The sequence below is a fragment of the Scyliorhinus torazame genome, chromosome 13, assembly GCF_047496885.1.
Source record: "Scyliorhinus torazame isolate Kashiwa2021f chromosome 13, sScyTor2.1, whole genome shotgun sequence".
NCBI lineage: Eukaryota > Metazoa > Chordata > Chondrichthyes > Carcharhiniformes > Scyliorhinidae > Scyliorhinus > Scyliorhinus torazame.
The window spans coordinates 201,041,475-201,056,268 of NC_092719.1; the positions used below are offsets into that span (position 1 = coordinate 201,041,475).

General features: G+C 47.4%; 1 protein-coding gene across 1 annotated transcript in view; it reads left to right on the forward strand.

The window, feature by feature from the left end:
* Positions 1–282: 282 nt before the first annotated feature.
* ifrd2 (interferon-related developmental regulator 2) overlaps positions 283–14,794 on the forward strand; it is a 59,488-nt gene continuing 44,976 nt past the window's right edge. The window contains exon 1 of the mRNA XM_072472896.1: positions 283–586. Within this exon, the coding sequence (XP_072328997.1) occupies positions 550–586 (37 nt within the window). The 5' untranslated portion in view covers positions 283–549. The remainder of the gene's footprint in view (positions 587–14,794) is intronic.

Below are 14,794 nucleotides of genomic sequence, written 5' to 3' on the forward strand. Positions count from 1 at the left end.
AAAAGTCCGCAGCTGAAAAATTCAGGAATCCCGCGGAAACCCCGACACGTGACATGTTCCCGCGGAATCCCCGACACGTGACATGTTCCCGCCCCCGCAGTGCCCCCCCCCCCCGGGGGGGGCAGTCACGTGGGCCGTCGCCGCGTCAGGCCGGATTGTGAGAAGGCGCCTGCATCGGGCGCGCGGGGCACACCGGGAGTTGTAGTCCGCCAGCGGGGCAGCGGCCGCCGCCGAGGCGGGAGGCCGGGCGCCTGCGCGGACTACAACTCCCGTCAGAGCCCGCGGCGCCGGCCGGCAGCACAGCACAGTGTGGGAGTGAGAGGAAAGATGGTGGAGGTGTGCGCCTGGTTGTCCCGTCATCAGAGCCAGAAAATCCACAGCATTGAACATCGCCAGCAGCGTGGCCGCACGTTTCTAACAGTCCCCGATCGTGTGCAGAGCAGGAGCCGGTCGCAAAGGCGGCTGCCTTCGGTTGGCTGATAAAGGGCCCCCGCCAGTCAGAGAACCGCCCCAGTTCCAGTCGAAGCGCCAAAACACCGAGAGCCGGAGATGCCGAAATCCCGGGGCCGTAGCGGCCACAAAAAGGGTGAGAGGCAGGGTCAAGGTGTGATGTGTAGCGGGGGTTGAGAGATCCCCGGCCCGGGCTACACGTCGACCGAGGATGGGGGCCGGCGCCGAGGCTCCACGTGGAGGGGTGGGGGGTGTGGAGTGACCACCAACCGCGAGTTCCCATCCAACCACACCCACCATCCTGACTTAGAAATACATCGTCCTGCTGTCAGTGTGGCTAGGTCGAAATCCTTGTGGTCCCTCCCTAACAGCACCGTGGATGTATCTCCACCACATAAACCTCAGAAGAATATATACTCAAAATGTGCTTGTTACACTTTATATCTTTATTAATGTCACAAGTAGGCTTAAATTAACACTGCAATGAAGTTACTGTGAAAATCCCCTCGACGCCACATTCTGGTGCCTGTTCGGGTACACAGGGGGAGAATTCAGAATGTCCAATTCACCTAACAAGCACGTCTTTCGGGACTTGTGGGAGGAAACTGGAACACCCGGAGGAAACCCACACAGAACGGGCGGGGGCGGGGAGCGTGTAGACTCCGCACAGACAGTGACTCATGCCGGGAATCAAATCGGGGACCCTGGCGCTGTGAATAACAGTGGTGCCCCCATGTGTGGGGATGGGTTAGGGCAGGGCCAGAGGTAAGTGCTAAACAGCTGTCAGAAGTGTGGTCCCGTCCCCCCCAACAAGTAACTTGTACACAATGTGATCAAATATGTAAAGACTTACATCAGTTCGGTGGGGTGATGAGTCCAAAGTGTTGTTTGATGTAGTCAATGCAGATTCATGAAATAATTACCTTTTGAATTATCCTTTCCCCAATTCAATTAAAAGTGTGACATTCTACTGGTCGTAAGAACAGACTTCTGTTAATGTAGCCCTGTTTAATTTTGAAGTGTCATCATTATTAGAATCTAAGGAAACATGGCATCCTATAGCAAGATCCTACAAATGCAATCAATAGATAAAAAGCAAGCTACTGTGGTTATCGCAACGCTCAGATTAACAGGTGTCTAACAGGCATAGCATGTAATTAGGAAAGCCAATAGAATGTTGTCATTTATTGCAAGGGTAATTGAAAAGTAGGTAGGTTATGCTTCAGCTATACTGGGCACTGATGAGACCAATCTTTTTTTTTTAGGAAACTTGTAATTTTTGTATATTAACATTCTAAATAACTGAACGGTCTGACACTCACAAAAACCCCACAGTAACATACCTGCCCTAACTCCTAGCTACCCATATGTTAGATTCCCTGCCCTTATTCTCCACTTACATGCCTCCCCTGCCCCTCCCCTTCTGCTGATGGTCAGTTTTCCTTAAACAAATCAATGAACGACTGCCACCTCTGAACCATCCCCTGCATTGAACCCCTTAAGGCGAACCCACACCCCTGACTTTGGAGGCTCAGAGTCCCTCCGTCTCGGCAAAATCCGTCTCCGGGCCACCAGGGAGTCCTTTCTCCCTCCTTGGGCTCCCGGATCTTCCAACACTCCAAATATTGCCACCTCTGGACTCTGAGTCACCCTCCCTTCCAGGACCTCTGACATGACATCTGCAAATCCCTGCCAAAATCCCCTCCGCTTCGGACATGCCCAAAACATATGTATGTGATTCGCCGGACTTCTCCCACACCTGTCCTCCACCTCCTCAAAAAACCTCATCCGGGCCACAGTCATATGAGCCCTGCGGACCACTTTGGACTGGATCGTGCTAAGCCTGGGACACGACAAGTATGCGTTGATTCTTTTCAGGGCCTTCTCCCATAGCCCGGTTGTGAAGAGATCCCCAAATCTCTCAATCCCTGCCCGCTGCCACCTCCTAAAGCCCCCGACCAGCTCTCTTCTTTCCCCCCCTCCCCGGAGCGAACCGGTGATTGTCACAGATCGGTGACCACACCAACGCCCTCTCCTGTCTCATGCTGCCTCCATTGTCCCACACTCTCAGGGCTGCCACTACCACTGGGCTTGTGGAGTACTGAGCCGGCGAGAACGGCAAAGGTGGCGTTAACAGAGCCTCCAGACTCGTGCCCTTACAAGGTGCTGCCTCTACCCGCTCCCACCCCGACCCCTCCCCCACTTCCTAACCATCAAAATATTAGCCGCCCAGTAGCAATTAATAAAGTTCGGAAGGGCCAAGCCTCCCTCCTCACGCTCAAGAAGGATCTTCTTCACCCTCAGGGCTTTCCCAGCCCATATAAAATCCGGGATCGCCGCATTCATTTTCCTACAAAATGCATTGGGGATAAAGATTGTGAGACACTGAAACACAAACAGCAATCTCGGGAGGACTGTTATTTTCCCAGTCTGTACCCTCACCGCCAATGACAGGGGGAGCACGTCCCACTTGTGGAAGTCCCCTTTAATTTGCTCAATCGCCCTGCCCAAATTTAGTTTATGAAGCTGACTCCAGTCCCTTGCCACCTGAATCCCCAGATATCTGAATTTCCTTCCCACCACTTTGAACGCATGGCATCTCAGTCTCCTCTCCTGCCCCTTGCCTGGATTGCGAAGACCTCATTTTAGCTCATGTTTCGTTTGTAGCTTGAGAACCAACCAACTTCCTCCAGTATTTCCATAATTCCTGCAATACCCCCAACGGGTCTGTTATATACAGGAGCAAAACGTCCGCATAGAGCGAGACCCTATGCTCCACCCCTCCTCTCACTATCCCCTGCCAAATGTTCGATGCCCTCAGCACCATTGCCAAAGGCTCTATGGCCAGGGCAAACAGTAGTGGGGAGAGTGGACACCCCTGCCTTGTCCCCATACACAGACTAAAATACTCTGACCGGACCAGGTTGGTCCTTGCATTCGCCACTGGTGCCTGCTTTAGCAACCGGTCCCAATCAACGATTCCCTGCCCGAACCCAAACCTTCCCAGGACATCCAACAGGTACCTCCACTCCACCCGATCAAAGGCCTTCTCTGCATCCATGGCCACCGCCGCCTCGACCTCACGCCTTCCGCAGGCATCATTAACACATTTAGGAGCCGTCTAATATTGGATGTCAGGTATCGTCCCTTCACAAATCAAGTCTGGTCCTCCCCTATTACCTCTGGGACACAATCCTCTATGCTCGTGGCCAAGATCTTTGTCAGCAATTTAGCATCCACATTCAGCGGGGAGATCGGCCTATACGACCCACAACTCTCCGGATCCTTATCCCGCTTCAAAGGGAGATCGATGCCTGCGATGATGTTGGGGGGAACACTCCCAGCTCCTTGGACTCATTAAAAGCCTTTACCAGGAGTGGCCCCAGCAACCTGGAAAACATTTTATGAAACTCAACCGGGTGCCCACCAGGTACCGGGGTCGTACCCGATTGCATCACCCCCAACCTGCCTGTAACCTCCCCAAGCCCCATTGGGGCTCCCAAACCCTCCACCAACTCCTCATCCACCCTCAGGAACTCCAACCCCCCCCGCCCCCCCCCCCCCCCCCAGAATCGCTTCATACCTCCTCCCCAGCTGGGGATTCCGATTTATACAATCTACTGTAAAACTCCCAAAACACATCATTCACCCCTGCCGGATCCAAAACCAACTTCCCCCCCCTGTATCTTTTATTTTCCCAATCTCTCACCGCCTATATTTCTTCAGCTGTTGTGCCAACATCCTGCTGGTTTGTTCCCCACATTCATACACCGCCCTCTTCATCCTCCTCAGCTGTCCCGCTGCCTTACCTGTGGATAGGAGCCCAAATTCCAGCTGCAGTCGCTGACTCCTTCAGAACATAGAACATACAGTGCAGAAGGAGGCCATTCAGCCCATCGAGCCTGCACTGACCCACTTAAGCCCTCACTTCCACCCTATCCCCATAACCCGATACCCCCTCCTAACCTTTTTGGACACTAAGGGTAATTTAGCATGGCCAATCCACCTAACTTGCACGTCTTTGGACTGTGGGAGGAAACCCACACACACACTGGGAGAATGTGCAGACTCTGCACAGACAGTGACCCAAGCCGGGAATCGAACCTGGGACCCTGGAGCTGTGAAGCCACAGTGCTATCCACTTGTGCTGCCCATCATCCGGAGACTCCGCATACCTTCTGTCCACCTGTAAAATTTCACCTACCAGCCTGTCCAACTCCGCCCGCTACATCTTCTCCTTATGTGCCCAAATTGAGATGAGTTCCCCCCTAATAACCGCCTTCAGTGCCTCCCACATCACTCCCGCCGAAACCTCACCTGTGTCATTGATCTTTATATATCCCCGAATGGCTTCCCTCACCTGCTCGCACACCTCCGCCAACAGCTCCACACCCAACCTCCATTGCAGCCACTGGATCTTTTGATGAGACCACATCTAGAGTACTGTGTACAGTATTGGTCTTCTGATTTAAGGAAAGATGTAAATACATTAGAAGTAGTTCAGAGAAGATTTACTAGACTAATACCAAGAATTGGCAGGTTGTCTTGTGAGGAAAGTTTGGACGTTCTAGGCTTGTGTCCACTAGAGATTAGAAAAGTAACAGTTGACTTGATTGAAACAATTAAGATCCTGAGGGGTATTGACAGGATGGATGTGGAGAGGATGTTCCTCTTGGGAGAATGTTGAATGGGGGTCATGGTTTAAAAATAAGGGTCACTCATTTAAGGCAGATGAGGGGATTATTTTCCTCTGAAGGTTGTGAGCCTTTAGGACTCTTCCTCAAGAGGCAGTGAAAGCAAGGTTTTTGAATTTAAAAAAAAAAAAAAATGTTTTTTATTGGATTTTTGAACGAAGTATATTTGCCGTTATGTACACAGGATACATATAAGTAGGCATCTGTTTGTGCCGGCAAGATAATTCCGGAGGGCAATCCTCAAATGGGTCTGGTGCCGGTGTTGCCTCTCGCTTCTCCCGGACGGATTTCGCCGCCGTTGTCTTCTCGTGCACACTGCCGCTTCAGCCGGTCCTCCCGTCCTCTGCCTGTATTCCCTAACCCTAACCCTGTTCCTGTGGATGTCGCGCTGGTTAATGTTTCCCTGCCTCTCTCTCTCCACCCCCCCCCCCCCCCCCCCCAACCTACCTCCCTGACTCTCCTCTATTGGTCCCTGTCTCTTCTCCCCCCCCACCCGTGGTTCACCTTTCCTTCCTCTTAGATTGAGTTGTGTTCCCCCTCCCTCCCCTCTCCTGGTCTATCTCACCCTCTCATGCTTTGGCTGCTTTCCCCTGGTTCCTGGCTATTCTTCTTGCTTGTTTGTTGGCCTCAAACAAGTCCCGGAACAATTGGGTGAATGGCTCCCACGTTCTGTGGAAGCTGTCGTCTGATCCTTGGATGGCAAATTTAAATTTCTCCATTTGGAGAGATTCTGAGACGTCAGACAGCCATTCTGCAGCTTTAGATGATGCTGCTGATCGGCAGCCGAACAGGATTCTACGGCGGGCGATCAGGGAGGCAAGGGTGCCTGCCCTCCTCCCCAGAAATAGATGTGGCTGGTCTGAAACCCCGAAGATCGCCACTTACGGGCATGGCTCCACCCTCACCCCCACCACTTTGAACATTGCCTCGAAGAAGGCTGTCCAGTACTACACAAGTCTGGGGCAAGACCAGAACATGTGGGTGTGGTTGGCCTGGCCTCCTTGGCACTGTTCACATCTATCCTCCACCTCCGGGAAGAACCTACTCATACGAGTTCTTGTTAAGTGGGCTCTATGTACCACTTTTAGTTGCGTCAGGCTGAGCCTTGCGCGGGTGGAGGTGGAGTTGACCCGATGCAGTGCTTCACTCCAGAGCCCTCACCCGATTTTGATCCCCAGGTCCTCCTCCCATTTCATTCTTGTTGCGTCCAGTACGGTGTCGGCCCCTTCTACCAGTCGGTCGTACATGTCGCTACAGTTTCCTCTCTCTAATATGCTTGGGTCCAGTAACTCTTCCAGTAATGTCTGTCGTGGCGGTTGTGGGTATGTCCTTGTCTCCTTTCGTAGGAGGTTTTTGAGTTGCTGATACCTTAGCTCGTTCCCCCTGGCTAGCTGGAATTTCTCCTGTCAGTTCGTCCAGTGTCGCGACCCTGCCGTCGGTGTATAGGTCCCTGACTGTCAGTGTCCCCTCATCCTGTCTCCACTTTTGAAGGTGGCGTCAGTCAGTGTGGTGTGAACCTATGGTTGTTGCAGATGGGAGCTTTGTCCGACATTTTGGTCAGGCCAAATTGCTGCCGTAGTTGGTTCCAGGACTGGAGGGTAGCTATGACCACCGGGCTGCTGGAGTGTTTTTTGGGTGGGAATGGGAGTGCCGCCGTGGCGAGGGCCCGGAGGGAGGTCCCCTTACTGGATGCCTCTTCCGCGCGCACCCACTCGGCTTCTGGCTCCTTGATTCATCCACTTATTCGCTCGGCCATCGCTGTCCAGTGGTAGAATTGTAGGTTTGGGAGGGCTAGCCCTCCCTTGATTTTGTTTTTTGTATCCCCCCCCCCCCCCCACAATACGAACGCCATGATTAGTTTGTCTAATGCTTTGAAAAAGGCCGCGGGGATGTAGAATGAAAATGAAATGAAAATTACTTATTGTCACAAGTAGGCTTCAAATGAAGTTACTGTGAAAAGCCCCTAGTCGCCACATTCCGGTGCATGTTCGGGGAGGCTGTTACAGGAATCGAACCGTGCTGCTGGCCTGCCTTGGTCTGTTTTCAAAGCCAGCGATTTAGCCCTGTGCTAAAGAGCCCCAGATCGGGATGGATCTGAATAAGAAGAGGTACCTGGGCAGCACGTTCATTTTGGTCGTCTGGACTCCCCCCGCAAGGCAGAGTGGGAGTGTGCTCCATCTTTGCAGGTCCTTTTTTACTTCCTCTGTCAGACTGGTGAGGTTCCATTTGTGGATCCTTTTCCAGTCATGGGCTATTTGGATCCCCAGGTAGCGGAATTTGTGTTGGGCTTGTTTAAACGGCAGTCCCGTTAGTGCTGCCCCACCTACTTGTGGGTACACCGGGAAGATCTCGCTTTTGTTCATGTTGAGTTTGTAGCCCGCGAAGGTGCCAAACTCTTTCAGGAGCGCGATGATTCCGTCCATGCTGCTTTGTGGGTCCGAGATGTAGAGGAGCAGGTCATCTGCATAGAGTGAGACTCTGTGCTCTCTGCCACCCCTTCGGATCCCCCTCCAGTTTTTTGCCGCTCTGAGCGCAATTGCTAGAGGCTCGATCGCTAGGGCGAACAGCAGCGGGGACAGTGGGCATCCTTGTCTGGTGCAGCTGGAAGTATCGGGAGTTGGTGTTGTTTGTCCGTACGCTCGCCATGGGAGCGTTGTATAGGAGTTTTACCCAGGAGGTGAATACTGTTCCAAGCCCGAACCGTTCCAGTACCTCTTTATGAGGTATTTCCATTCGACTCTGTCGAAGGCCATTTCTGCGTCTAGCAAGACGACCACCTCTGGTGTTCTCTCCCCAGAGGGGGTCATTATCACGTTCAGCAGGCGCCTGATGTTGGAGGTAAGCTGTCTACCTTTGACAAAGCCCGTCTGGTCTTCTGCGACCACCTCTGGCACGCAGTCTTCTTGCCTTTTGGGTAGAATCTTGGCCAGTATTTTGGCATCTGCGTTCAGCAGTGAGATGGGTCTGTATGACCCACATTCCGTTGGTCTTTATCTTTCTTAGGTATCAGAGAGATTGAGGCCTGTGCTAGAGTGGGTGGCAGTGTGCCCTTGGCCAGCGAGTCTGTGAACATCTCCCGCAGGTGCGGGGCCAGTGTTGTCGCAAATTTGTTTGTAGAAGTCTGCCGGGAATCCGTCGGGTCCCGGCGCCTTCCCCGCCTGCATGGAACTTATGCTGTCCATGATCTCTCCCAGTGCTAGTGGTGTTTCTAGGCCCCGTTTTTTGCCCTCCCCCATGACTGGTATGTCCAGTCCATCAAGGAACCGTTTCATCCCGGAATCCACCATTGGGGGCTCTGAGGTGGTTTTTGAATATTTTCAAGGCAGAACTAGCTAGATTTTTGATGAACAAAGAGATGAAAGGTTATCAGGAATGTGAAGTGGAGGTTAAAATGAGATCAGCCATGATCTTATTGAATGGTGGAGCGGGTTGAGGAGCCAAGTGGCACACTCCTTGTTCGTATGGATGCTGGAAATCTGGAGAGAGAAAAGCAGAAAATTCTGGAAAAACCCGGGTCTGGCAGCATCTGTGGAGAGTAACAGTTGAAGTCCAATATCTTTGTAACTGGAAATATGCTGTTGGAAAGGGGGAGGACAGATAGAGCAAAATAGAAAGTAAAGGAATAGGTTAGAGGTTAAGAGAGAGTAAATTACAAAGCTGTAATGGAATGCAAGGCTAAAGGGAGTGGCAATGATGGTATTAAACACTAAAACTTTGGTCCAGAGTAGTTAATAGTAGAATAAAGGTCAACGTTGTCTGAAAGCAAAATAACAATGTGTTAACAGCAGAAAAAGGGTCAGCACGGTAAATTAACCAGATAATCTGTTTTGAGGTGTTGGTTCAAAGAACAAAGGAACTACAGCACAGGAACAGGCCCTTCGGCCTTCCAAGCCTGCGCCGATCATACTGCCCGTCTAAACTAAAATCTTCTACACTTCCGGGGTCAGTATCCCTCTATTCCCATCCTATTCATGTATTTGTCAAGATGCCCCTTAAACATCACAATCGTCCCTGCTTCCACCACCTCCTCCGGCAGCGAGTTCCAGGCACCGACTACCCTCTGTGTAAAAACATTTACCTCGAACATCTCTAAACCTGGCCCCTCTGTTATGGATCAGGGTTTAGAGAACCCCAAAGTGTATCATGGAGTTCACCTGATCCACAACTTTTAATAGATTGTGGTATGGGGAGCACACGGTCCATTCTAGAGGTGTGGTACAGCAGAAATGGAAAAGTATTTTAAAAAACAAAACAATGTTTATTCTATGAACTCAAGTTAACCTTTTTAAAACAAACAGTGAATATCTGAGCAGCCATTAATTTGCAGACTACCCCCAAAGAATACAACACTAAGGAATCCTTTAAGCGGTTCTTTTAACACCCAGAAGACTTAACAAACTTTTAAACATAAGCACATCAGAGTTTACATTCACTACTGAAAACATTTATAATTCTTCTGAATTCACCAAATGATCACATGACAGACAGAACAGCAATACAACTGCTTTGGCTGACTTCAGCTGCACCACACTGAAAAACAAAAAGTGAAACTAAAAAGCAGAACCAGAGCTCAGCTCCACCAACGCTCTGACATCACTGCAGTAACATGAGCAGCTAACCAGCTCTTAAAGTGACATTCTCATGACACCTCCCCCCCCCCCCCCCCCCCCCCAAGAGGAAAAAAAAAATAAACCATCAAGTTCAAGATGGTTTCATTTTTCACCATCCGTTAAGAAATGCACACAGTAAATATACTTTATCGTTTCAAATAAACAACACAGGCAAACAGGTATAATATAGTCAATTTTTTTCCCGTTCTTCCTCCTCCAACTGAAATCCTTCACGGTTGACAGTCTCTTTAAACAAGAAGGTCCTGCACGATCCGTCCATTGCTCTACGCCTCAGCATTTAACTTTAAAGTCAGATACTTTAGTTCAATCTGATTACAGAGTCCCTTGCAATTCTTCAACACAGGAGCATAGGTTATCATAGCTTTCAGGCAGTCAAATGCCTTTGAAACTCCACTGTCCATTGAAATTTTGATGTTTCTTCAGGAAGTCCATCAGTGGAGCAATCACGCTATAAAACATTTGCACAAGTGTTCGATCAAATCCACTCGTGCCAAGAAATCACATTATTTCCCTTTGTCTTGAAGGTATCGGAAACGCCTCAAGGAAAGTGACTTGGGCTTTTCCAAATTCACTTTTGGCTAGGTTTATCACCAAGCCCGCCTCCTGAAGTCGATCGAATAAATCCATCAGATGTTGTAAATGGTCTTCCCATGTCTGGCTGAAAATTACCAGATCGTCGATGTGTACCGCACAATTGGGTAATCCTGAAACGATTTTGTTAGTTAACCGTTGAAATGTGGCTGGGGTGATTTTCATGCCAAATGGCATAACTTTGAATTGGTATATACCATCTGGAGTCACAAAAGCTGAAATCTCCTTCGCCCTTCCAGATAAAGGTACCTGCCAGTGACCTTTAAGTAAATCCAATTTGGAAATAAAAGTGGACTGTCCCACTTTGTCAATGCAATCCTCCAAATGTGGGATAGGATAAGAGTCCATTCTTGTAACTGCATTAACCTTTCTATAGTCCACACAACCGTTGGGTACCGTCTGGTTTTGGTACCATCACTATGGGTGTGCTCCATTGGCTGCAACCCACTTCAATAATGCCATTTTTAAGCATACTCTCAATCTCTTTGTTAACCTGTGCCAATTTTAAAGGGTTAAGTCTATATGGATGTTGTTTGATTGGAACAGCATTTCCCACATCTACATCATGTATAGCCAATTTAGTACTTCCCAATTTATCTCCACAAACATGCCCATGTGATATCAGTAACTCTTTCAGGTCAGTTCGTTTTTCCTCTGGAGGATAACTCAACAATTTATCCCAATTTTTAAGAACATCCTCATTTTCCAATTTAATTTGAGGTATGTCCAATTCACAGTCACCTGGATTTGGTTCATCACTTTGAGTTAGAATCATTAAAACCTCCTTTTTCTCTTCTTCCCTTTCAAAATACCTTTTAAGCACATTCACATGGCACACTCGGTGAGTCTTCCTTCCATCTGGTGTTTTTACCACATAATTTACCTCACTTAATTTCCTTTTAATCTGATACAGTCCACAAAACCTAGCTTTTAAAGGTTCACCTACCACTGGTAACAATACTAAAACTTTATCTCCATTGGCAAAACTACGAACTTTGGATTTCTTGTCCGCCACCCGTTTCATCACATTTTTGTAACTTTCAAATGTTGTCCAGCCAATTCACCTGCTCTATTTAATCGTTCCCCAAAATTTGACACGTAATCCAAAATGTAATTTCCGATTTCTCACCCACCAATTTTTCCTTAATCAATTTAAGTGGTCCTCTTACCTCATGACCAAAAATGAGTTCAAAAGGACTAAATTTGGTTGACTCATTAGGTGCATCCCTAATTGCAAACAGTACAAATGGAATTCCTTTATCCCAATCCTCTGGATAATCTTGACAATAAGCCCTCAACATTGTCTTTATGTCTGATGCCAATTTTCTAACGCTCTCTGCGATTCTGGATGGTACACAGTTGATTTAAATTGTTTTATTCCTAAGCTATCCATTACTTCTTTGAATAACCTCGAGGTAAAATTTGATCCTTGATCCGATTGTATTTCTGTGGGTAGTCCATATCTAGTAAAGAATTTAAGTAACTCCTCCACAATCTTTTTAGCTGCAATATTACGTACTGGAATGGCCTCTGGAAACCTAGTAGACACATCCATTACAGTCAAAAGATATTGATTCCCACTTTTTGTTTTAGGAAGCAGTCCTACGCAATCAATTAGGACCCTTGTAAAAGGTTCCTCAAATGCTGGAATGGGTATTAAGGGTGCTGGTTTTATCACTGCTTGAGATTTCCCTATTACTTGACATGTGTGACATGATTGACAAAATTTAACTACATCTTTATGTAGTCCAGGCCAATAAAAATGTTTCTGGATTTTAGCTTGAGTTTTCCTTATCCCCAAATGACCTCCCACTGGTACCTCATGTGCAACTCGCAACATCTTCTTTCTGTACCCTACCGGCAATACTACTTGATGAACTTCTGCCTACTTTTCACCCGCCTGCATATGTAAAGGTCTCCATTTTCTCATCAAGACATTACTTTTACGGTAATAACACTCTGGTATACACTCCGATTCCTCTTCTGTGTATGCTTTCTGATACATCCGTTTTATTTCGACATCTTTTTGTTGTAACTCCACCAATTTTCCTGAACTAAAAATATCTGCCTCATCCTCCACCTGTTCTTGTTTTTGTTCAACCATCTGATCAAAAATCGTTTCTGATAATTGCACTTCCACTTCATCTTCACTCTTTGATTTCTCCTCTTGTCTTCACCTGCGACTGCGACCTTGTTACGACACAATCCGGAAAAATCCCAGGATATTCGTTCTTCAACACTTCCGTTGTCTGATTTTCCACTGGCTTATCAACCACAGTAGGCATCGCTCCTACTTGTGATCCAGCTATATAAGTACCCAAGATAAACTGTATTCCTGGACAAGATAGTTTCTTTATTACTCCTAGTACCACTTCACCACTCTTCACTGGAGATTCCAACCTTACCTTATATAATGGAACACTACTCCTCTCACCCTGAATTCCACATATTACCATCTTTCCTGGCAACATTCTTCCCAAACTACATAACTCCTCATCTCTTACCATTAAAGATTGACTAACTCCCGTATCTCTTAAAATTGTGACTTCTTTACCTACTCCTCCTGATACACATGAGTAAACTTTACCCACACAAGTAAATTCTTTAAAGAGATCTGGCACCTTCTTATCACTCACCTCTCGATCAGGCTGTACAATCTTTCGCAGCTCCTTCGCTTCACTTGGGCTTTTCTTTACCACTTTAACAAACCCCACTGTCTTACCCTGTTTTACCACATCAGCCTTGCCAGTGCTTTTCTTCAACCACCAACACTGACTTTACATGGCCTAGTTTATTACAGTGAAAACATTTGAAACTTTTCATTTCTTTTCCGCCCTCCTGGATTTATTTTTTAATCTGAGGTACACTCTTTATTATCTCCCATCAGATCACCTTTACTTTTACCACTTGAGTATTTCTCATGTCCCCAGTTTCTATCCCTCACAGGCTGAAACTGATGTCTGAAAGCAAGCTTTGATTTATGAACTAATTCATAATCATCTGCCATTTCTACTGCTAATCTCGCAGTTTTAACCCTGTTCTTCCACATGAGTTCTCACTACATCAGGAATTGAATTTTTAAACTCCAAAAGTATAATTTCTCTGAGAGCTTCATATGTTTGGTCTATTTTCAAAGTCCTTATCAACCTATCAAAATTACTGAGCCTTTCAAAACTCCATGTATGTTTGACCAAATTCTTTCCTTAAAGTTCTAAACCTTTGTCTGTAAGCTTCAGGCACTAGTTCATATGCACCTAAGATGGATTGTTTCACCTCCTCATACGTCCCAGATACCTCCTCCGGTAGTGATGCAAACCCTTTACTAGCCCTACCTACCAGCTTTGTTTGAATCAGTAATACCCACATGCCCTGTGGCCATTTCATTTGTCTCAAATGAAATGAAAAAGGCTTCTACCTCCTCCTCGTCAAATCTTGGCAATGCTTGGGCATATTTAAATAGATTCCCACCACGCCTTCGACTATGATGCTCTTTCTCACTATCCTCATCACTATCATCCAACTGTACGTTTCCCTTTACGACTGCCAATTTTAACTGACTATGTCATGTTTCATGGCCATTTTCTGAAGTTCAAACTCTCTCTTTATCTTTTTCCCTGATCTGTATCTCCCTTTCTTATTCTTTTTGTTCTGCCAGGGCTATTCTTTCTTTGTTTCTTTCTTCTCTCTCCTTTTCTTTTTCCCTCATTGCATATTCAAGCTGCTTTAATTCTTTTTCATGTTCAAGTTGCTTAATCTGCAACTGGATCTTTGCCATTTCTAATGAGTCAGACTGTATCTCAGGCAACTTTAAATGCTTAGCCACTGACATAATTAGCTCATCTTTTCGCATTTTGTCAGGTAATGTTAACTGCAATGTTTTTGACAAATCTAACAGTCTGCTTTTAGCTCTGTCCGTAAGGTACTGCGTTTGACTGTCCCCACCCCGAAAAACTTCAGAGCCTCCGAAAGAGCCATTGTCCACAACACACTCCCACTTAAACTAAAATACCACGCCTGAAAAGCAACCACAATATGCTCACCCCTCGCTGTCTTTAAGTTTACTAAGCCAATCCAATAGATAGACTTTTATCCCCCTCGAGCCCCCAATTGTTCTGGGTCAGGGTTTAGAGAACCCCAAAGTGTATCCCTCGAGCCCCCAATTGTTCTGGGTCAGGGTTTAGAGAACCCCAAAGTGTATCATGGCTTAATGCCCTCCATACCAGGCAACATCCTGGTAAATCTCTTTTGCACCCTCTCGAAAGCTTCCACGTCCTTCTGATAATGTGGCGACCCAGAATTGAACACTATACTCCCAAGTGTGGCCTAACTGAAGGTTCTATAGAGCTGCAACTTGACTTGCCAATTTTTATACTCAATGCCCCGGCCAATGAAGGCAAGCATGCCGTATGTCTTCTTGACTATCTTCTC